A 25,019-nucleotide genomic window follows, 5' to 3' on the forward strand; every position below is an offset into this window, starting at 1 on the left:
AAAACACAAAGTGAGCCTGGATTCATATGTAATCTCTTCTCAAATCAAAACTCAAAATGAAAGTTCTATCTCCAGTAATAAGTTCGGCAAGTCAACACCGCAGCACAGGAGTAACGACAACGTATGTCAGCCCCGTCGTCAGTTTGTAGAGGATCGTTTGCCTCTTAATCAATGAACCCGAACCCCCCGATACTGCACGCTGAAACACTGTCCTCTCTATGACTCTGGAGACACAAGAGAAGCAGAAGCACTGACGAGCATCTCCGGTGGTTTAAAGAGAGTCATTTACTTCCCCCGATTAATTAATTACCTTTAAAACAGTAATTCCCAACCTCAGATGAAGAACCTCATACAAAGAACCATTCTGCCTCTTACACCAGGTGGTACGTCTTCTCTCCAACGCCACACTTACTTTCAGAAGCTGCCATTTGCATCTTCACCGTCCCCTCTAAAAGCTAATAGGAAGGCTGCAAGTACAATCTGTTTCATTTGTTATGTTATTAACTTTAATACTCTGGGTTTCTGAACTACTTCAAAAAAATAATTCAGCAGAGAGAAGCCTGGGTGGCTCGGTCGGGTCGGGTAAGTGGCTGCCTTCAGCTCAAGTCACGATCCCAGGACCCTGGGATCAAGCCCCGCATCGGACTCCATTTTCAGCGGGAAGCCTGCTTCTCCCTCTCCCTCTGCCCCTGCTCATGTGCGCGTGCGCTCTCTCTTTCTCTCTCCCCATCTCTGTCAAATAAATAAATAAAATCTTTCTTAAAAAAATAATAATAATTCAGCAGACACCACGGGGAAAGGAAATGAAGCTACCACTTCTGGCTCAGTGAAGGGACAGACAGTAAGGTCCACCCTGCCATATTAGTAAGTCAGAAGAGCAGCACCAATTAGTTGTTCATTAAGTCCCAGACACCCTGTCAAGTCCAAGTCCAGGATCAAGTGCTGGACCCTCTTTCTTACTGGGATGGTGTTTCAATGACGCTTACCTGCCGCACTATAGCTTTTAGGCAAACACTATCCAGGGAGGTAAATAGGGCAGGGCTGTCTGTCCATTTTATACCCAAGAAAATGAGGTAACAACACATGGATGTCCTTAAAGGGAAAAGGTCAAGCAGCTTGCAGGGGTTAGGACATCCCCTCTTTCCCCTGAAACCGTGTTTCTCAATCTTGTTTGCACATCAGAATCCCCTGGAGAGCTTTGGAAAAAAACACCAACGCCAGGTCACCCAACCAGCCCAAACAGCCATCCCTGACCAAGGAAATGCCCGGAAGTGGTGCCTGGACATGTTTTTTTAAATCTCCGGGTGACTCAAAGGCACAGAGCTGAGAACCCCAGTGTTGTAACCTTACATGTTTGAAAGGCCAAAGTAAATTAGAGTTGTAACAACAAAGTGTGTTCTCGGAAAGAGCCAAAAAAAAAAAAAAAAAAAAAAAAAAAGAGGGGGTGAGCCCAGTTAGAAATATGATTTAGTAAAAATCCAAAGGAAAACACGTTCATAAGAGCTAAAAAGCCAAGTTCAGCATGTATGTATTTACACGCTCTGCTGTACACATCATGTTTTTTCCAGTTTGGTCTCCCCTACCCTCGCCCTCCCAAAAAGAGCCAATTTCCAAACAAATAACTATACGAAGGCATGTGCATCCCAAACGTCAGGAATGAAATGCCCAGGAAATTCTTTCCAACATCTGAGAGCAATTCTGCACGAGATGTCACTGCTCCCATGCACTCACCTTCAAGAAGAGAGATCAGAGCCGAGTAACTAAACATCCAAATGCAGTTAATAGTTTTTCTCTCCTCTGGAGCACGCTCTGAAACCCACTAATTATTTCCAGAGGGAACTTCTCTCACCACACATTACTCCTGAGGATAGTCTGGTCCTCAGGCAACCAGGACTCCACATCCTGGCAGCAACACTAAAGGCAAAGCCTGGGACTCAAAGAACCCTCCTCAAATGAGGAATTCCAAGCACAAGAAGCAATTAGTATTTAGTGGGGATTTCATATTGTTGTCTTGCTGGTGCACATTATCCTTCAAAACAGATCATGAGGATACTCCATATTCCCTCCAAAGACCGCAGATAGGAGCTCCTGAAATTTCTAGGATCTCAATACACACACACATAGGATCTCAATACACATACACACACACACACACACAAACACACACACACACACCCCTACCTCTATGAATGCACCTAACAAATTAGGTTTGTGAAAACCACTCCCGGGTATAAAAATCACCTCAAAATGGAAACACCAGGGAAGAGATTTTTTTTTCAACTCCATCTCCAGGAAGTTAATCACAGGCAACCGGCACTTTCCTAAGTGCCTGACTTAAAGCTTGTCGTTAGTGCAACCCCACAGCAGTAAACGATTGTGGCTTCCTGTCCCCTCCCCTTCTTCCCAAACCCATCCCTTTTAGCTCTGCCAAGTAACTGGCTCCAAATGTGTTTGTTCTGTTTCTCTCTTTGTTTTTCCCCAAAGGGAAAAATTAATGGTCAAGTGGATTTAATTTTTAAATTGGTACAAGAGCTTTAAACACACTGTACGGGGGTGCGGGGGGGGGTTGCAGATGGAACACTCTTAAGAAGGGTTGCACATTAAACACACATTTTACGACCCACGCCTTTACCAAGTCGGGTTCTCGAGTTCTGTGGAGGTCGGGAGTTGAGTTTATTCAGCAAGAATAACTCTGTTAAGGAGCTCTGGCTCCTTCTTGTCACCACAGTCGACATCCACACATCCCAAATCCTGGAAAATGTGAGACAGTAACAAGAAGGCTGGAGCTGCAGAAGGCTCCAGTCTTGGGTCTGCAGAGCCTGGAAAGCTGTCAGGGAGCCACAAGAGGGGGGAGGGGCACACCCACAGGATGGGGGCACCGCAGCACACGGACTCGGGAGGCGGACCGCTCAGAGAACACTGTGCAACTCGTGAGACTGTACGTGCATCGCAACCAAACAGAAGGAAGAAAAGAACGTAACAGTAATCCTGACAATACCATCGAGCTCTTTAACAGTTTGCCCAGAGTTCCTACAGTTTCTGAATACATTTGTTTCCCCTAAGTAAACCCGTCTTTTATCAGAAGCTCAGGTTCAAGTCAAAACCAAGCCAACTTCCAAGCGAAGTGAAAAATAACCCAAGACTTATAGGCGTTCCAGAAAGTTTGTAGCTAATTTTATAGCATCTGCCACCCAGTGAGGTCACGCTGCAGGAACACAGTCCTGTCCCACACAGGAGTAAGTAAAGTCAAGACGAGCAATAAACCGACGGGCACTAAGTCACAGCTGGGACAGAAGTGCAAGGCGCCACTTCACCCAAACGAGCACGTGGATTCAAGTGCCAGAAAATCTTTCTTTCGAGTCGATGGAAGATCAACCTTAGCCTTTCCAAATCTTTTTCTGTTCCCGAATCATCAGTACCCAAGCTAATGAACTACGACCTTATTAATGTCTTGATGCTGTCTCTATCTATACTTTTCTCCCCCAAGATACCAGCCGGGAAACCCTCAGTCCTCGCTTCCGCTCTTAGGAAAATCTGAGAAGGCCAAGTGTGTACAACCCAAGGAGAGGCAGGAGGACAGAAGCTGGCTCCCCACATGGGACCTACCTTGTGCCCTGGAGGGCATCTCAATGGACAAGCAAGAGATGAAAATGTGAATTCTAGCTCCTCTTCCCCCAACTCCCCCCAATCTGGCTGCAGAGCTCTATTAAAATTACAAACAGGACGCACCCCCTCACCCCCCCCACCCCAAACACCAGACATTTCTAAGGCCGAAAGCAAACATGAACTATCATTTTGGTTGCGCACACAAGAGAGCTCTTCCCATCTGCCGCTTTCATTCACTTTCTCGGGTTCCTTCATCTGTAAAGACTTTTCCTTACTGATGCTATCTACGAAATTCTGTAACCAGACACAAAATAGATCCTTTAACAGCATTTTTAACACAAGACACAGAATTCTAAGATTCTCCTAAGGTTTTTTGCTTTTCTACCTCGAGACAGCATGTGCTGTCTCTGACAATTGTGCTGGGACAACCTGTCATTTGATTTTCATTCTTTTTTATATATTTTACTTTCTTTCCTATGAGTTGCAACCCTCAATTTTTCCCCTTGATGCAGAGGGACCTAAACAGTGATTCTGAGTCTCGTTACCCTCCTCCCTGTCCTTACTCCTCTCCCAACTGGTCATGATACGGACGCCTGTCCTCTCCCTTATCCTTGACCAACCTAGCTTAGAGGGAAGAATGGGTTGTTCACTCTCCTTTGTTCGCCTGGGGCTTGTTTCTTCCTCATTTTTTTCTATTCCTCTCATTCCCCAGTGGAGCAACGCAGTGCTGTCCTTGGTATTTCGTTTTTAATTACTTAAGGGCCTCTAAGGTCAATGACATCTGAAACACACCAGACCAGGTGATCACGTGCTATGAGATGTGTCCAGCCAGGGTTCGATCCATGGTAGGTATGGTAGAGGCCACATTTATATATTTCTAAGAGCAGTGACAGGTTAATCCTAATCCCCTTGTCTCGTGACTACTGGATTCCCCTTGCCAGTTGGCCTGGGGAGCTAAGGGGCAGGGAAGGTGCCATGTCTCCAGTCACAGAAGAGAAATGACTGGTTCAGCTGGGGCTTAAGCCTCTGAGCTCCGGCTTTGTGAGCTCAGAGCACCAACCAGCCACAGCCACATCACGGGCACGGCTCTCGCTAAACTCAAGAACCCGAGCTCAATTCAGGAGGTCAATTTAAGCTTCAATACCCCACGTCAAGATAAACAAAACAACCATGTCCGGACAGACAGACTGGTTGGCACCAAAGAAGAAAGTGAACTTGAGATCCGTCTGTCGCCCTAATTTCCACCATCCCTCTTAGGGCAAAGGGGAACCCTCACCCTGCTTCCCAGTCTCCCTGTGCTAGCGCCTAAAGTGCAGATCCCTTCCACGGACATCTCATTCACCTTGAACATAAGAGCCTCCGTGTTTATTCCGACAGCATGAAAACCCCTCTTCCCACCTCTCCGCATACCACCAGACCACATCCTCTCACGGGTGGGCATAAACACAGAATGTCATGGGGAAGAGGACACAGGGAAATAGAGAAAAGTAAAGTGTATTTACCTTCTTCTGTTTCATGCCACACGATCCCTTCCAAATTCACACTGGTCCCAGGTTCACAGGGCCCCAGACACTCGGGCTCTGTCACTACTCCAACTTCACACGTATTGACACCCACGGAACGAGTCCGAACCAAAAGCTGCTCGACCGGTGCTGCAATATTGGGTGAAGATGGGGGAAAGTAGGAGGGCAGAATCTGAGGCGTGAGGCTGCTGGAAATCGGTGGTGGCGGCGCTGGCACTGTAAACAGGGGGTCAACCTGAAAGACAGACAGGCTTACTGCAGTGGTGCTGTATTCTCGGAGCCGTTTGCAATGCAATCTGTTTACATCACTTCTAGAATACATCACCGTTCCAAATTCCATTTGCAATTATAATATGCTTTGAGGGTTTGCATAGTGCCAAAAGATAAAGTCAAAGGGAAATGAGCATCTGATTTTTTTTTTTTTCCCCACATGCCAAACAAGGTCAGCATCGGGGCTCTCGCTTCCAGAATGAGAGGCAGGACTTCAACGTCCTGACGTCACCGATGGACAACCGGTCAGCCTCAGTCGAGGTGCGAGAGGTACGCTCTGCAAAATTCAGGCTCCTTCCCTCCTGTAACGAAATCGTACTTCCAAAACTGCAGTATTTTCCAAAGGAGGAACTCCAATAAACACCGCAGATGCATCATTTGGACAGTTAAGCACAGGAGATGGACTGAATTTGTTTCCAACGTACTTTATAAACCATAATGAATTAAATCACTACGAAAATACATTAACTTACTCTGCCGAATATATAAAATACATAAACTTGATTATACACACTCAAACACATAAACTGGATATTATTAGCATGTATTAAGCACCAACTCCTAATTAAGTCTTCTACTGCAAAGTTTAACAAAATTCATACAAATGGGGAAATAAATGTGTGTGCCCCCAACATCAAAAGCACTGGAGTTTCTCCACTGCACCCATCCGTTAGTGGCTCAGCTTGGAGAGATCCCGGATGAATCTGACCGAGACCTGGGATCCCTCCCTCTAAATCCTAGGAAACAGACATGACAGCCAATGTAAGAGCTTACATTGTAAGAGCAACGGTATCTCCGTTGCACCTCTATCTTAGAGAGCAGGCAAGGAGATCGTCCCCATAAAACGTCCAGGACCCCAGACGTAACAAAACCAAAGGCTGTGCACATACCAAATAGGTCAATCACCAGCCACCCCATTCATTCATCAGACTCATTTTAACCACCGTTAAGACTATTAGAGAATTTGTTGGGGCCCTGCTCAAACAGGTGGTCAAAGGCAGACAAGCCCAAGGCCAAGCCCATCTGCACCGTGACTCCACATTCCTCACGCCCTCATGTGACACACAGATACCGCCCACCTGTAAGGGATGACTCCTTGCACACACTATCAGCCGAGCTAACGAGTCGTATGTATAAAAAAGGGCACACAGAAGGTTTTTCCAGCAAAACGCCACCTTAGTCTGCGGTTCCTATGTTCCCAATTAACCTTTGTAAGAAATCGACACTTGGCTACAAATGTACTAGAACATAGTCTTTGTTGTTTAAATACACACACACACACACACACACACACACACAGACACCGCGCATGCATTTCAAGATAAATTATATGAGGAAGTGTGCTCCTAGTTCAACAGCTGAAGCAGTCATCTGTGTGGGCTCCTTGTTCATATGACTGTAGGAACTATTTCTACAGTTTGCCTCTCACTGAAATGATAAACTGACGTTCACTTGCCTGACTGATCCAAGACGCAAGAGAACAGCCCTCCACCCATCTGCATGGGGAAGAAACTTAATTTCCTGCTCTCAGAGCTGCCATAAAACTTTAGCTCCACGCTTTGTATTGTTCTGCGTTCTTGATCACAGAGCCCAAGAAAGAAAAGCGCGTAGCGGCCCTGAGACCCCAGGTCTGGTGATTTATGCTTTCATGTAAATGCAGCTTAATGCGGATCAGAGTTCCTACTGATAGTTTCTATTTTAAAACTGAGCTGACAGAGGAAGAGAGGGGTACTGAGGGAGGAAATTCAAGTGAGGGGTTAAAAAAAAAAATCCAATGCTACATTGTAGTCTTTTCAGCTAAAAGATTGTATGAGATAAGAACCACTTTCCAGGGATGCCTGAGTGACTCAGTGGGTTAAGGCACTGCCTTCAGCTCAGGTCATGATCCCAGGGTCCTGGGATAGAGTCCTGCATCAGGCTCCTTGCTCAGTGGGGAGCCTGCTTCCCTCTCTGCATCTGCCTGCCATTCTGCCTGCTTGTGCATGTTCTCTCTCTCTCTGACAAATAAATAAATAAAATCTTAAAAAAAAAAAAAAGAAAAAAAGAACCACTTTCCAGAATTTAAAAGGGGGGGGGCGCTGAGGGAAATGATAAACTGGCTCCTTTATAGGTTTTTTTCTTTCACATTTGCCAACAACTTCTTAATTTGTATAGTTAGCTGTAAACTGACAATGATTGGTTGCTACATATATAAACTGAAAAGACAAAACGGAACAATATTCTCGAAATACCCTTTACATCCCTTGATCGACAGCCTACATTAATTCTAAGAGAACGAACATGGCTTCAATTAGATATACAAGAAAAGGGGATGAAATAAAAGGAAGTAAGGCATACAAGAGGGCATTAATTCCCTGATATGGGACATCGGGATACAACGAGGCAAAGCCAGTAACACCAAGTTATAAGGACAGGGCGTTGGACACGAGGATTTTGGCCCCAACTCTGACACTAATTAGCTTGTCACTTTGGGGAGGCACTTAACCTCCGCTGAACACCGTCTTCCTCAACTGGAAAATGTCATCTCCAGCCTTCTACTGATGGCAAATACCGAAACAGAGATTTAGTCCAGAAATCCTATCGTCTGGACTAAATCTCTATTTTGGTATAAACTCCAACTACGAATATTCCTTCACACACACACACACACACACACACACACCCCTCTACTATTTGGGATATTTAAGAGAAGTCAAACATCAAATTTCTGAAGAATCTAGAAGGCTTGAGGGGAGAGGCCACGGTATCCTGTGCCTACCAGCAAGTGAACTGTGTTTCTTTCCATCCACACAATCCAAAATGCAATGGTAAGAGCCTGGCTGACAGCATTTACAGAGGGGACCTTGGAGCCCTGTCCCCACGTGTTTCAAAATGAGAAACTAAGGTTTATAGGGTTGGACCAGAAAATATGAACTCATCATAAGCAGTTACCCCATGCGATAATAGGCTAAAACTCTTAAAACTCGATAGAAAGACTCAACAGGTAATACAGTGAAGACATTCAACTCGTTGACTCACACAGTCAACTTCTCGGTTTTTCCACAACACTGGCTTCCTCAAGAGAGCTCACAGCTGCCATTCCTATAGGTAGGTACCAAAGCCTCACTACCAGTGAGAGAAGAAAGGGGAACTCTTCTCCCTTGGGATTGCAGAATGCGGAGTGAAGAACAAAGACCACCCTTCCGGTCTATTAGAAGCTCCACTTCCCCAGAAGTTACCAACCACAGAGGAGGATGGGGAATTACTGCGGCCCCAGACGTGTTTTCTATCTGGTAAGTATGCTGATTCCTAAAACATGACAGGTTTCTGCCAACACAAAAAATGAGGTAAGAGACTGAATGTCTACTACCTCTTAAAATAATAATTAGATAATATGCTAGGCTGGGCCCACATGTCTGGTGGCATCAACCTACAGGGCCGAGCTTCCCTTCGGCCTGGTGGTGACCTGCCCAGCTGCAGGAAGCTGACTCTGCATGTCCAGCTCTCCCCCAAGACAATCACAGAACGTTCTATACCTCAAAGACCACCTAGCCCAACCTCTGCCTGTTAGAGAGAAATATGGCCCATATTAGCAAGAACGCAAGAAGCTATCTCCGGGGGGCAGCCCAAGTGAGTAGAAAGCAGCAGCATCCTAGAAGCAGAAACGGGACAGGAGGAGTTCAAATACACACTCCGGGAGACAAAAGAGGTGGAAGGGAGCAAATTCAGTGTCACTAGTTCTTTCTGCCAGCGAATGTCCCCCTACAGGTTTCAGTTCTCTAACCCGGTCTAACACAAAGCCACACACACCATATGCAAAGCAGGGACCTGGAGGGATTTTCAGGAGTGTTTTTACCTCATACAAAAGATCAGCTCCACTGCACCCTGAGTTCCAGGTCACGGATCCATAGACAGAACCGCACCTTCTTCAACCAATGAGGCTCGCGGAGACAGAGGGCGGCAACGGTCCCTAGGAGGACTCCCTCCAAGTGGCACACACTTGTACTTGGCCATGGTGGATCTCAGGTTCTAATCCTGACCTGGCTGGTACTTGCTGTGGGGGCCCCCTGAGCAAGTTACTTGGCTACTCTGAGGCTCAGTGTCTGGACCTAAGCATGGGAGTAAGTCTAACACATATACCCCCAGTGGGTCAGAGGGAAGACTCAATGAGATAACTCATGCCAAGTGACGGCTCAGCAAAGTGCTTAGCTCAGTAAATGCTGGCTTTGAGAAAGGAAAGGAGAGGGGGGTGGGAAAAAAAGTCCCTGGTCTGATATTACACAGTTCTCTAACCCTGCCTCAACCTTACAAAGCTCCTTTTTATATCCTACTATATTTAACATAAATCTATAATCCCCTCCAAATGCATGGTTAAGTGCAGTTAAAGTGTGTTAAAAGTATAAGAAAAGGGGCTTAACCCTGAGCAGCTCAGCCCAGGGAAATTCTCCTCTTTTCATACATGGGCTTCATCTGCCCCTCAACTCACCCCCCCCCACCCAATTTTATAGCACTTCCTGATGAGTCCTACACACCTACAAAATCCCCTCCTAATCTCTAGTTGCACCCCCTTTTTCATGCAACTCCCCCAAAACCCACCTCTGAGTTGCCCCAACTTGAGCACGTATCCCCCCAATAAACAGTAATTACACACCTGCTATGTGCTAGGCACTGGGTAGCCTGCTAGCACACCAGAAGCAGGTCAAAGCCAAGCAGGTCCCTGCTCTACTGGACATCCTGCCTCATCAAGCAAGACTGAGGCACTCATCAAATATTCCTACAAATGCAGTCAAATTGTCCAAAGGGGCTGACCACAGGGCCTGAGTGCAAAACACAGCATGTAGCAACAGACAGTGGGGTACGGGGCACCAGGCCTCAAAACTGGAATCCCAGCTCTACCTTCAGCTACAGGACCTGGGGACAAGTCCCCTGACCTGTCTGGGACTCCATGTCTTATCTGTAAAATGGAAATAATGAGATCAGACAAACAACCTGAGCTCAGCTCCTGGTACAGAGCAGTACTCAACCAATAAAAGCTGTTGCCATTGTCAATATGGTTACTGTGGTTACAAATACACATGACACCTTAACTAAAAAGAAATCAGTAGGTGGTTTGGCCCTTCAAGGCCAAATACCAAGATCTGCTGCATCTAAAGCAATTACGAATACCTTGGGGGGGCGGGGGTTGTAAGCGGAGAATGCTAAAATAGTACTCACTAGATATTCCATGTTAAAAAAAAAATCAGTGGGGAATTATTAGTGTAATACTACTAACATCTAGAATACAAGATTGTAATAGAGAACCAGACAGTTTGAGCACCGGTTCCTTTGTCAAAGCTCTTTTCTGTCATCTTGATGGGACACTGATGTAACCTATTACAGCCCCAAAAAAAGAGAAGCAGGAAAGCAGCCATCTCCAGTTGGGGCGGGGGGTGTGGGGGACCCATAAGTCTAACAGCTGGTGGTGGCAGCCTGTCAAACCGAGGAAAGTTAATGTCAAGAACAGACGCGCGGCAGTCTCTCACTGTTATTTTTGCATGATTATTCCCAGGTGTTGGTGCACGCTGAGCAGTAGCCTGGCTATTTATCACTCGAGAGAGCCTAAGAGCATGGGAGTGGGGGAGGAGGGGGGTAGAGAGAGGCGGGGAAGAAAAGGTTATTTACACAGATAGCGGCACTTAGTGTATGCAATCAGAGGGCTGGGGGGAAAAGTCTGCAGAGGGATTCTGGCAATATTTTCTCAGTTCACCTTATTTCAAGGGCTTCCTGAGAGCTGATGAGCAAGGAAGGCTCCAGAGCCGACGGTGAGCTGCCTCTTTGCTTCCCTCCAACACTGACTCTGTCAGCCCTGGATGGGTTCCAGGACAGGAAAAATGACAGCCAAAGAGGCAGGGTCGACAGGGCAGGGGTGGGAGGTAGGGGGAAGACGCCCAGGCAGGCACAACTGCACCCCTCTGATCCAGCAAAGAGACAGGCAGGTGATGTGCAGGCAGAGGGAGAAGGGCCAGCTTCAAGGGAAGATGGCCCTCCCACACCCTGGGACCAGTCCGCGCACCCCAAGGGGAGCTTGCCCTGGGGTTTCCTCCAACCAGTGCAATGATCTCCACACTCATCTGACTATTAACCCCCGCTCAATCCTGGGATTCTCAGATCAACAACCACCAGATTGGCCACCATGTTTTATTTTGCTCAGAAAATATTTTTACATTCTTGCGAGCATGCTGGGGCACAATGACTTAATGCTCATGACGTTCTCTCATGGTATTTGGCTGTTTTTACGAGATCGCCCACAGTCACCTCTTTCATGTAAAACGCATTAGACAGAAAGACTGCACTTCATGTATGGGGAAATCACAGCTGTTTGACGGTGACCACTGCCACAGTCTGTCCCCTTGCATTTTCACCGCCCTCGGTGCCTGACATCGCTGCTGCTTTGTCAGCAAAGCGAGAGAAGCTTACAAAACCAATTGCCTTCTGCACGGATCTATTTTCCAAAGTGAAGTGTCAAGGTTCAACTCCCATCCCTGACACAGAAACCTGAAGAGATGTACATTGGTCACTCCCAATACTGGCTTTCCCGAATGTGGCAGAGACTTTTCCTTTTGGAACCAAGACTGAAGCAAGTTCTTCCTTACACCTTGTTTCTTAAGCAACATGGGTGAGTTCTTGGTAAGGGTCTACTGGGTACAAGGCATCGGATACTCTCCATCTCCTTTATGGCTCAACATCCCCATTTTATGGAGGTGATCAGTGAAGATCTCAGAGGACGGACAATTTACTCAAAGCCAAACCTCTCTGACTTCAAAGTTCATGTAAAATTATGAACAGGGACAGCCACTGTTTAGCTCCTATCACATAAGAGGGACTTAATACTATAGATTCTCTCAGTCCATCTTCGCAAGACTGTGAAGACAAGTATTTCCAGAATGAAGAAAAGGAAATCGGGAAAGTAAGTGACTATAAAAGGTCTCTGGGGGTGGTGGCCAGGCCCAACTTGAACCCACAGTAGGGTAAGAAGAAAAGCAAACTCTTCCAAACAACACAAGATGGAAAGAGGCTTTCCTCCCAAGGTAATTTCAGACCCTCCTCTGTATACTGGAAGCCACATGCCTGATTCACCTTTCAATGAAGCACGTTGCTGGGAACACTGCTTCTCGGGGCATCTAGGCAAATCACTGCAATTCCTCCCAGAAAACTCCCTGAACCCAAAGCTCAGGTTTGGTGGTGTTAATACTTGAAATCATCCAATTCTAAATGCTACAACCACATAACAATGGCTGGGAATTATACCATGGCTTTCACTTTCTCATTTCCAGGTCTGAAGACCAGAGGCTGCCCTAAATAAAAGGCCCCAAGGGGGACACCGGGTGGCTCGGTAGTTAAGTGTCTGCCTTCGGCTCAGGTCGTGATCCTAGAGTCCTGGGATCGAGTCCTGCATCCGGCTCCCTGCTCAGCAGGAAGCCTGCTTCTCCCTCTCCCACTCTCCCTGCTTGTGTTGCTTCTCTCGCTGTGCCTCTGTCTATCAAATAAATAAATAAAATCTTTAGAAAATAAATAAATAAATAAAAGGCTCCACGGTTCACCTGCTAAAGTGCTTTTAAAAGACTCAGCCATGGACCCAGTAGGGTCTGACTGGGGGATGGACCACGGCTCTGGCCCCCAGCCACTTCCATTTCCAACTATACCAAAATCATAGAATGCCAGGCCAACAGTGTCTCTGTATGGTGGGGCCCAGGTGGTGGGGGGAGGGGGTAGCAGGCAGCACCAGGAGGAGAAGACTGGGAGGGTGTCACCGCAGAAGTGGCCCTCCGAGCAGACTGCAAAGCAGAGACACCTAAAGGCCAGCAACATATATACAATTGACTTTAGACAAGAGCAAGTACCTTTAACTTCATCCTCTAGACATGACAGCTTTCCAAGCCAAACAGAAGGTACCGTAGGACGCAAAGATAGAGTATAATTAAACTACTCGAGTCAGTGTCTGAAATTTGTTTTTGTTTTGAAGCCAAATCGAATTCTCTGCCAGAAGGCCCTCAACTGTGTAGAGTTCCAGGACTGTGGTGCCCAGAGGGGCGCAGGGGACACAAGGACTCCGTCCTGGGACACACGGACTCCACCAGACCATGTCAACTGTCACACACTTAACTTCCTTTGTGTTCTCTGCAAAAAACCTGTCCAACTGCTGAGCCACAAATTCTTCTATTTAAAAGTGCCACGGACACCTCCCCCTGCTCAGAGTGCAGGCTGTGCTTACAGAGTGGCACGAAGGGACCAGTGTGCTCACATCTCATCCGTAAGGGTTCTCTGTTGTCTCCCATCCTGCCCATTTTCAGAGTGACTCGGACCACAAAAATAAGCCGCAAAGAAAGGAGACCACCACAAAAGTGCTAAGAAAAAAAGAGAACATGTATTTTCTTTTGTTAATTCTTTGCACGAGTTCCCTGACTTTGTAAAAAGCTGCATGACTGAAAATTTCCATACAAATCCTACGTACACCAATTAGACCTGGTTCCCAATCCCCTGTGAGTGAAAAAAGCAGCTCAGTGATAAAACTCTGGATTTTTAACTCTGGATTAGGCTTAGCATGGGGACAACTACAGTTCTAAACCAAATCAATTTCCAAACAGCTGGATAATGACTATCTTAGTACATACACTGATCAGCCTTCCAGTACCCATCTTTGCATGACTCTAATTTCTCCTTGAAATCGGGTTGAAATTAGGGAAAGGTCACCGGCCTTTCATTCTACTTTTCTTTTTTTAAGATTTATTTATTTATTTGAGAGAAAGAGAGAGAAACAATGTGAGTACGAAAGGCAGAGGGAGAGGGAGAAAGAATCTCGAGCAGACTCCTCACAGAGCAGAGTCCACATGGGGCTCGATCTCACAACCCTGAGATCATGACCTGACCTGAAACCAACAGTCAGACCCTTAATCGACTGAGCTACCCAGGCGTCCCGCCTTTCATCCTGTTTGACACAGGCGTAATTTTAAAGGAAAAAGGAAGGGGTTAAAAAAAAAAAGGAAAGAAGGGCCTATTTGGGGGAAAAAACACCTTATTCGTCTTTTCAATAGCAATTCTTTTCTTTGCCTTGTGTTAGGGAATCTCACCTGTCACCTGCTTAGCAGAGTATTTTCAATGAAAATTCTAGACATTTGAATTATAAATGCAACATGCTCATAGTAACAAACTCAATAAGAAAGTGCCTGAGTCACACTGTAGAGGTGAGATGTAAGACAGTGCCTTAGCATGGGTCAAAACCCTGCTTCTCCAAAGCATGGCAGGTCAGCCACAGAAGGTGACAATTTTGACTCGCTGCCCAGGACACCGCCTCAGTACCATTCACTCTCCTCCCTGCAAAATCAAAAACTGCTCACTTAAATTCTTTTCTTTTTTCTTAAAGATTTTATTTATTTGACAAAGAGAGGGTGAGAGCATGAGCCGGGCGGTGGGGGTGGGGTGGGCAGGGAGAGAGGGAGAAAGAAGCAGGCTCCCAGGCTCCCCACTGACCAGGGAGCCCGATGGATGGGGGACTCCATCGCAGGCCCCCAGGTTCATGACCTGAGCCAAAAACAGACACTTAACAGACTGAGCCAACCAGGTGACCTGCTCATGTAAATTCTTTATCACATACCTAAGACGCACAGCATGAATATCTTGCCTCCCTTTCCTCCATTATCTCCCAAATGCTGATCCAAAATACTGATCAACTTCAATAAATGAATGAAAGCTTTGAGATTCTAATTTCATACTGAATCAAAATAAAGGACTCAGGAAAGCTCTCCATGCTCTATCAGAGAGATGGAATGGTGAGAGAGAGAATCACAAACTCCTACCTTCATCTACGCTCCCACTCTCAAGGACACCTCCAAGACATTCATACTCATTCCACCGGCTATCCCAGGGAAGACCACCGTGGCCTCTCCCAAGTTCTGCACCCAAGCTACAACTTTTTAAAGTTTCTCCTCACAAATCCTTAAACAAAAAGAGCTGCTCGTAGGACCAGAATTCTGTCTTCCCTCCTGAGAACAAAGATTCTAGAAGTCAACAGGTCACTCTCTAGGGAGACTCTTTCTTCTAACAGTTTCTTATGCATGCTTTCAGAAATGTTATCCACATAAAAACGTGGCCAGGGGGTGGGGGTTGGGAGGGAATCGCTTTTTGTTTTATAGCCTACAGCATGAATTTTAACGTGAACGGGTACAACGTTCATAATTTTTTTAAAAAACCAACCTTTTAATAAAAAGATGCTTAGGATAAAAGTAAGCAAATGCCAGTGCAGAGGGGAGAGAGCATATGATTAAGGCTATTATTTCAAGTCCTTGTGCAGAAGTCCTGAGATCGGGACGCCTGGGTGGCTCAGTTGGTTAAGCAGCTGCCTTCGGCTCAGGTCATGATCCCAGCATCCTGGGATCGAGTCCCGCATCGGGCTCCTTGCTCGGCAGGGAGCCTGCTTCTCCCTCTGACTCTGCCTGCCACTCTGTCTCCCTGTGCTCTCTCGCTCTTTCTCTCTCTGACAAATAAATAAATAAAATCTTTAAAAAAAAAAAAAAAAGAAGTCCTGAGATCAACAAGACAAGGGTAGTGTAAGGTCTTCTTTTTGTGACAGGAGGACCATGTACTGACTATACACTGAGCCCATGTAAGCTGCTGCTTACTAAACCCACCTCCTTCTCAGGGAAGTCATTTCTTCATGCGACAAATTTTTGCCAGGGAACTACGATGCACCCAGCATGGCTGCAGGAGCCCTGGAGGGGCGCCAAGGCCATGGGGGAGACCAGCAGCCAGTGGGCAGGGCTGAGGTGGCACACTGGGGCAGCCCCGTAGGACGGGGTGGAGCATGTGGAAGATGGATCTGAAGAAGGGCAGGGTGGAGCCTGGGGGACAGGAGTCAGGGACAGAGCTGGGCCATTCTAGACACGACCGTCAGCAAAGGGGTTTGAAGCACAGGGGGTCAGAAAGACGAGTCCAAAAGGGAAAAGCAGGGAGCTCATGATAACCCTCAATCAGGCTCAGAATTTGGGGGGTTCCATGGAATTGGAAGCCAGTACCAAGGCTGTAAATTAGGGGCGTGGGAGGCTCAGACCGTTCCCCTGGTAAAGAGCACATGGGACACTGTGCAGGAACAGAGGAGAGGGGAAGCTGGAGGAAGGAGGGCGGTTGGGAAGCCATGACAGTAGTCCAGGAAAGAGGTGATGGCCGCTGTGGGGAGGGGAGGACAGGACAGGCAGTGCCCCCCATGGTGGGAGCAGAGCGCTAATAAGATCAGAGGAGTGGGGAGGTATGGTGTCCAACACCAGGGAGCAGTCAAGAGAAATCCATACCCACCCCTGAGGAGGTGGACCCGCTGCTACCCCGCCCCTCCCAGAAGAGCAAGACTGACAGCTTTTTAAAGTCTCGTAACTCTTAACAGATCCCTTAATTTCAACAGCAATTGGCCTCCACATAGTATGGCCCCATTGGAACCTTCCGTTTCAATCCTGCTGAAGAAATGGAAAATTAAACAAAGGGAAGTAGGGAAATTCAGCAGGGGTAGGTTCTCAGGCACTGTCACTTGTCATCAACTGCTGACCCCACAGGAAGAGAGGCCCTTGCAGGTGGATACTACGTTACTACCCGAGAAGGAAGAAAGGCTTTCCTTCTCCCCCAGCAACAGCCCAGCCATTCAGAGACAATCACGACTCAGCCAATGAGAAGGCACCATGCTTCTAGCTCCCAGTGTACTCCAATGGACTCTTTGTTTACAACAGCCCTCCCACCACCCCCTATCTTCCATAACCTTCTCCAGACTCCCCTGTGGGTTTTGCTGTAGCTTGCTTGTCCTAGATTGCAATTTGCTGCTATTCCCAAATAATCGCATCTTTTGCTGGTAAAATAACTGGCAGTTTTCGTTTCAAGGTTAAGAAAATAATGATTCAACCCCATGGCTGCAGCCACCTCTTTTCCATTAGACAATTCCTGACCTTTGAGAACTCAGACTCCACCCCCAAATTCCATCTCCCTCCATCTTTCCATGTCCCCGGCAGCCAAGAAGATGATGAGACCTTCACTTCAGGGGGCTTTATCACAAAACCAGTGCATGTCCTGAATATGCTTTTTCAAACTGCCCTCACCTGATCCTGCCGCTCCCTGATGCCCTGAAGTATCCAAGGAACCTCCCCTTGAGAATTACTGCCCCTCCCAAGACAGAAATAAACTCTTCCAATTCTCGGTGCCTTATTAAAAATATGTTCCCTCGTTTCCTATGTTCCCACCCTGCAGCTACAAATCCTGTTTTCTCCAATGCAAACACACCTTACCTTCTTGAAGCAAGGAACCTGTGCAGAGGATGTGTACGAAGGGTATTTTACCCTGGTTGGGCCATCAGTCCAATGTCTATACAATGGTCAGCAAATAAAGGCCCCTGGGTCAAACACCACCCGCTAATGCATTTTACTTATTTCATCTTTAGAGTCGAAAAGGAAAAAGGGCTAATGGGGGGGGGGGGGGTAGGAGGCAGGGTCACACTATCTTAGCATTTGTATTTCCAGAATACTTAATCTTACATGTGTCTTATCTCAGAACAGATTTTAGATGACTATAACAAATTACTAAGATCAATTTTAGAGTAGGGGCACCTGGGTGGCTCAGTGGGTTAAAGCCTCTGCCTTCGGCTCAGGTCATGATCCCAGGGTCCTGGGATCAAGCCCTGCATCAGGCTCTCTGTTCAGCAGGGAGCCTGCTTCCTCCTCTCTATCTGCCTGCCTCTCTGCCTACTTGTGATCTCTGTCAAATAAATAAATAAAATCTTAAAAAAAAAAAAGACCAATTTTAGGGTAAATGACCCAAACTCATAACTATCAAATAATACCTGCTCTAAATCTCGGTCATATAAAATCTTAAGATGATGAGGTTCAAGATAAGTGGATAACCGCAACTTTTAAGGTAGACACTATAACCTGTCCAAGATTTCTTAACCAATGAATAGAACATTTTATATAATGGTGGCTTCCCCTGCCCCACAAAAGAACAGAAAACAGCGGACAGACTCCATATACTAATCTTAAACCCTGTGGGCAACTGAGCCTCTCATATTTATGTTAAAATGTATATTTCTATTATGCTCTCCCTTAATATTACCACATTTCCAGTTAGTCGATAAACACCTGCAGACAGTGTTAGCAGGAGACCAAGCTAAATTTAAATCAAGTTAATTTGAGTCATGATTTAAATCATCAGTCAAGAAGAACTGGTATCTTTTTAAAATTAAAGAATGCATACTTATTTTTGCCATAATCGTAATATACTTCATAAAACTCGTGTATATATATATATATATATATATAAATATTATTTCAAAGTGGCAAAAAAACCTTTAAGATACTCCAATTATCTTTATCTTTACTACCACCACACAGCCCTTACATATGAGTACATATTTTATACAACCAAAACCATATTCAATCTTTCAATAGATTTTTTTTCCTATTTTACAGCTGTATCAGGAACTCCAATACAGCTGCTTTATGTATCAAAACTCAATGAAGAACCCATTTACATCACTAAGAGACTATCTTCTCCAAGTTAATCATGAATATTTTTCCACAGTGTGTTAAAATCAAACAACCATAACCCAAACAAACTTATATTTACATCGCTTTCTTTAATAAAAAAGGGAGGGTAGGGGTAATTTTCCTCAACTACAAATCAGTTTAAGATAAGAAGCCTAGTTAAGCATCTTTATTTTTCCGTGCTAATCAATAAACAGTATTCTCTGATGACACTGCTTATTTTAATTACAGGCTTAAAATTTACTAGGGCCAAGGAGTGCTCAGGTCAAAGCCACTCCCAGGCATTGAAGGCTTAAATGTGGCACCTAGAACTGAGTACACAGGTAGTAACAAAATTGGAGAAAACAGTTTCATCTACGTACAAATGCCAAATATAAAAGACACATCTGTCAAGCATTTACCTAAAATTTTAAGTATCTTTAATAACTCTGAAGCACTTGGAGATCTTACCAAACTTCTCTTTTGTTCTGTTTTGTTTTGTTTGGGTGAGCTATGGGCAATGTGTTTCAGGGAGCTCTGGTGTTAAGTGTACTCTCTTGCATTCTCACCGTTCTAGAGCTCTAGCAACTCTGTAAACTGGGAACAACTTACTAATAAAACCCTTACTCCCAATCTCTGCCACATAACTTTATTCTGAGTATGAGTTAGACATTTTGATCAAATATTTAACTTTTGTCACACCTTAAACCATTATAGACAGCTCTTAAACGCCATGGGCCTTTAAACTCTGTAAACAGAATTCTATTTGTTAAGATCAAATAATTATGGCAGCACTACTTCTTTGAAGTCTAATATCTGGTCTTAAAAAAAAAATAAGTGAAGATGAATTCACTAATGTTAGCAAAGAGAGTCTGAGGGGTTCTGGAGTGACACAGCCCAAGGGTCTGTAGAAGTACAGAAGGAGAAGAGAAAACCCAGCTTGGCCATTACTTAGTTGCTTTTTCTTTTCTTTTCTTTTCTTTTTTTTTTTAAAGTTTTACAGATAAAGTTGTCTCAAAGACACACGAGTTTATGGTAGGATAAAGGCCAAGGCTCCGCTGAGGTTCCCAGTCAAAGCCCACCACGGGCAATGGGCAACCCGGTTGCATTCTGCTGCGCCCAGACCTCTGGGCAGATGGGGGGCTCTGCGTGCGTCTGTGGCAAGCCAAGTATCTCCACCTGGACAGCAAAGCAGAGCAACCAAATGATTTCTGTGGCTATTACCTCTTCCTCTCATAACACCTCCTAGCTTTCTCCTGCTTTCTCCAAACAGCAGAGTCCTACCTGGACGCCCGGGTTCAGTACACAAGATGATTCAACAATGAGGACAATCTAGATTGTCAGAATTCTAGATGGCTCTACCCCAGCCACGTCACCATCTGCGTAGGAGCCCACACTCTGAGAACTGCCTCCCCCGGGGGGCATCTTTCTCTTCTTCTGCCAGAGAAACACGGCCCCGAGAGGCAAAAAGGGACCCTGCCACCCCCACCTGTGCACCTCCCCAGGGAGAGCAGGTAATCTTTCTCTGCCTATCATCCTCCACGTGCCTTGTTGGAGGAACAAAAAAGTCTCTTTCACATGCATAAGGAAGTCTAATATTTTGTCAAACAGGAATGAAAAATAAACCTAATCTAAGCTGTCATAGAATCATGAAATGCCTCTGGCAGTTCTATCAAAGTATGTAGACATGTACAGACTCTTTGAAGAAATGAAACTGCAGTTTATCAAGTGTGATTTATAAGCAACACTGATGTAGCTGGGAGATAACACTGCTGTCTAATCATTAGTAGTCAGACAACAGCCATGTGAACACATCAATTATGGGCCACTGCCAAAAGCCCTTGAGATCTTGGAGATTAACAGCCAATCCTCTGTTTTACAAGCTCACATCAAAAAGAATATTAATAAGAGGAGGGGCTATGTGAAAGCTTGTCAGAGTAATTCAGCCACTAACACAAGGCATTTCTCCCCCTCTTCTCTCTGTTGAATTGGCCCAAGGAGGAAGCTGGCATCAGCTACAAAGTGCGACGCTGCCAATTTCTTGGAAAATGTTTTTCACTAACATATGGGAACTTGTAAGGGTCTGCAAAACTGCTATTTGGTGAAGAAAGACAGGCAAGCCTTCTCCGTGTCCCTTTTTTCATGCTGAAAAAACTGGAATCATTATTGACTCATTCCTAAATTAATATGCATGGCAGAAACACCCACAAGCTTTTTCTCTGCCCTCAAAATCAAAGAATGTTGGGAAACCTCAAGTTTGCAATACTGCCACCCTCCACCAAAATCTAATTCACTACCAGAAACAACCAGTATCAACCTGCACATTCCTGAGTTCCTTCAAATGAACACGGTTCTTCCCCAAGTAGGACAAAAATAAAAATGTGCAGCCTCTGATTTTGAGGACTTAAATGTCTTCCAACTATCTCAGGAAGACAGATACAAATCCCACCGAAACTTCTGCAATTAGCATTAAACCGGCTCTCCCAACACAGACACGGAAAGCATTTGCAAAAATATATGCCACAGGCATAGCGCTTATTTCTGTTATATCAGTATTTAACATATGCACCAGTGAGGCTGGCTGTATTTTTGTAAATGATCAGATTAAACCAAACAGCTGGCAACTCACAGTTTAGTGGGGTTCCAGCAGGCTCCCTAATATATGAACATAAGCCACACTACAAAATGCATGGCCTGGGTCTCCCTTGCCACAACAAAATCGGTTTGCTGTTTTTATTTGTAGAACAGTCTGCATTCACGGAGCGTTTTCCTAATATTTCAATTGTCGTTCATCATTTCAAAATCAGCATGGCGCAGTGGGAAACACATTAGGGGAGGAAAAAAAGAAGCAAGGGGTTTCTGTTGCTTCTCAGTAGTCAAGCTGTTTGGCCCCTAACTAAGTCATTTAATTCAAGGACTTGCTTACAAGCAACTGTTAAATCAAAGACTCTTTACCTGGGGTCCAACACTTGGTGGAGTCTGAGATACCATGCAATTACAGAAGCAAAGGTCTGTGTGTTTACACACGCTGGTGCACTTGCTGTTTCCCTCCCCCAGCAGAGAGAGCACATAGGTGCTCAATAAAACTGTAACCGAAAATAGACTTAAGAAGCACTGAGCTAGTGTCTGTAAAGTCAGGGTCAAGAGCAGCGCTTCCCTTTGCATAATACACACGCTCTACACATGTCTGCTCAAGTTTATCAGTCATCAGCCTGGCTTTCTCATCTCCTAAACCAGAGCACTAACAAGCTCTCTAACAACCTTTAAGACCATCATGAAAACCAACAGGAAACGACTTTAGAAGTACTGAAACATCATTTAAGGCGTTACTGAATTCAACAAACATTCCCGGGGCACCCAGATGCTAGTGGCTGTCCAAAGATAATTACTGATTGGATTTTTTTGATATTAGAAAGGATAGAGTCTTCTGAGCAAATAATTTATCTGGGGAACTTACTTAGTTGGGGGAAGGGGTCTCAAAAGGAGATAGACTATCCCGAGGCTTTGCTGATGGCTATACTAGAAACTCACTCCAAGGGCACCTGGCTGGCTCAGAGGGTTAAGCATCTGCTTTTGGCTCAGGTCATGACATGAGCCGGGGGTCCTGGGATGGAGCAGTCCCACCATCCCCCACCCCAGCACTAGGCTCCCTCCTTGGCGGGGAGTCTGCTTCTCCCTCTCCCTCTGCTGCTCCCCCCGCCTGTGCTCACTCTCTCTCAAATAAACAAACTACGTTTTAAAAACAAAGAAAGAAACTCACTCCAAAAGATGCTGAGTTCTCACTAATGGGCATCATCATCGCCATCTTATAATACATCTAATTATAAGATTTCTTGTCTCACCCCTTTGCCAGCGGGAGTGCTCTTGCCCTCAGAAAGGCACACGACTCAGTGGACACCAGAAAAAGAACCAGAGACGCGCCCTGGCCAAGGAACACAGCAACATCGGAACTCGTTCAGGTGAAAAACACTCTCACAATAAATGTGGGTAGTTTCAATCTATTAAATTATATGGGCTAGTGGGTTTTTTTGAAAAATATCTTTTAATAACATGTTGAGTTTAAATGGCTAACTTCAAGGTAAAAACCAAACCACTGTTCCATTTAACAAGTTATGACTATTAATGACCCATCATTGTAATCAATGATTACACACCAGAACTGTCCAAATGGGCTGTGATCCAAGTTCTTATACAAATTTCACCAAAGGTAAAGGAGCCAAATTCATCCCTGAGCTCCTAAGATCTTATTATACTCCAAACTCCTGGGCTGGCCTTTTTGTTGTTGTTGTCGTTCCCCAAATTAGATTGTTAACTTGTTTAAATTTTCCCATGGTCACACCTAAACTTTTAGCTATAATTGGCACTTCTCTGTAACTTGAATAATGGCCTTTGTTTTTCCCCATAAGAGTAGCCTTCCATCGTAGCCCTGAGGGTTTTATGGGTGACCAAAAAAAAAAAAAAAAATCAGCCAGCCAACAGGATACCACTGCGATCTGTTCTTCTGACACAGCAGCATAACCCTTATGGGTCCACAGACATGCTCGACCAGACCCAGCAAACCAGGTGTAATACAACCAACTTTGCAGATGGCGGTGCATTAAAGAATTAAAAATGCCACATAACGTGAGATACAAAAAGATCCAGGTAACTCCCAGCAAGGGCTTTGGCCTATGATCTCTCCTTGGAAGAAAGACAAAAGGTATGGGCCCATTGGATCCAGCCCCGAGGTCCTCCTATGTCTGCAACTCTACCAAAAGCAGACCCAGTTCAGCCAACATTAACGAAGCAATCCCTACAACCAGGCACAGTGCTCCGTGCTGCAGAGATCTAGAAAGTAAGATGCCATCCATCCGCTCACAGGTCTCAGGAGGGCACGGGAAATGTACACACACACACACCAGTGACAGACAGAAAGAGACTCAAGTCAGAGACTTGGGGGACATGACGATTCTCTTTGGAACCGGCAGGACACTCAGAAGACTACGGAATCCAAGAAGAAGCTAAGGCCCAGGGATAGATACAGTGACATTTACCCAGGATCGTAAAAGTCAAAGCCAACACATCGAGTGGGACCCAGTCTCCCAACTCCTGTTCCACGGCTTCTCCCCTTGGATCAGGACCTAGGCAGAAATGGGAGCCCCACTGCAGAGAATACTCTTCCTGAAGGACACCACGAGCAGGATTTCCTGGCTCTGCTCTGCTGACCAAGAGAGCAAGAAAGCAAACTGGCAGTTTTCTGAAGCTCAGCTGACCAGAAGAGATGACCCCTACAGCAGGAGTATCACGGCAGGCTTTATACGCTCCCAAAACATTTCCTCCCACCTGCGTGGCAATTATCTACATGCTACTAAACCAAAAGGGCTAACTAAGTAAAATCAGTTTGTCTTTACTGCTAAAGCACACACCGGGGAGGATATTTACCTGGCTGTGAATATTCCTAGGGCTGGTGCTGCAAATCCTTTGTCCTTTCTCCTCTACCTCCCCTCTGACCAAGTACACTAATTAACCACCTGCAAAACACTTAGTGACATTATATTTAAAGCAATAGTGTGGGGATTTTTTTTATAAAGAACTATAAAAGAAAGGAAAAAAAAACAAACAGGAGATTCTAACAACCATTCTTAACATTTGCTTTGGGGGGCTGGGGAAGCATCCTCCAATGAGCTGTCTGCAGCTTTTTCTAAATGCACACAAAGAACCCCCCTGTAGAGCTGAAGAGTGAGAACAGTGGTAGGGGACCCAGAACTGCGGGTTTGGGAACAGGAAAAAAATTAAGCATTTTTTGGGTGATTCAGATGCACAGCTCTGATTAAGAACCAGTGATTTAAATTAAAGGTATAAGGATTCTGGATATTTGATCAAATACTATTTATCTTTTATTACTTACAATAGAGGATAATAAACAATATTTATTATAAAAGCTATATGATTCCAAAAGCCAGTAAGATAAAAGTTATGCTCACAGGGCGCCTGGGTGGCTCAGTTGGTTAAGCGTCTGCCTTTGGCTCAGGTCATGATTCCAAGGTCCCGGCACTGAGTCCCAAACAGAGCTCCCTGCTCAGTGGGAAGCCTGCTTCTCCCTATTCCTCTGCCCCTCACCCCAGCTCATGCTCGT

General features: G+C 45.4%; 1 protein-coding gene across 1 annotated transcript in view; it reads right to left on the reverse strand.

Moving 5' to 3' along the window:
- Positions 1-25,019, reverse strand: part of ZNF608 (zinc finger protein 608) — a gene marked incomplete at its 3' end in the record, with an annotated part of 107,230 nt that overhangs the window by 52,214 nt on the left and 29,997 nt on the right. Inside the window, exon 2 of the mRNA XM_080804537.1 lies at positions 5,109-5,364. Within this exon, the coding sequence (XP_080660663.1) occupies positions 5,109-5,364 (256 nt within the window). The remainder of the gene's footprint in view (positions 1-5,108; positions 5,365-25,019) is intronic.

The sequence above is a fragment of the Martes martes genome (genome assembly GCF_963455335.1).
Source record: "Martes martes genome assembly, chromosome: 5".
Taxonomy (NCBI): Eukaryota; Metazoa; Chordata; class Mammalia; order Carnivora; family Mustelidae; genus Martes; species Martes martes.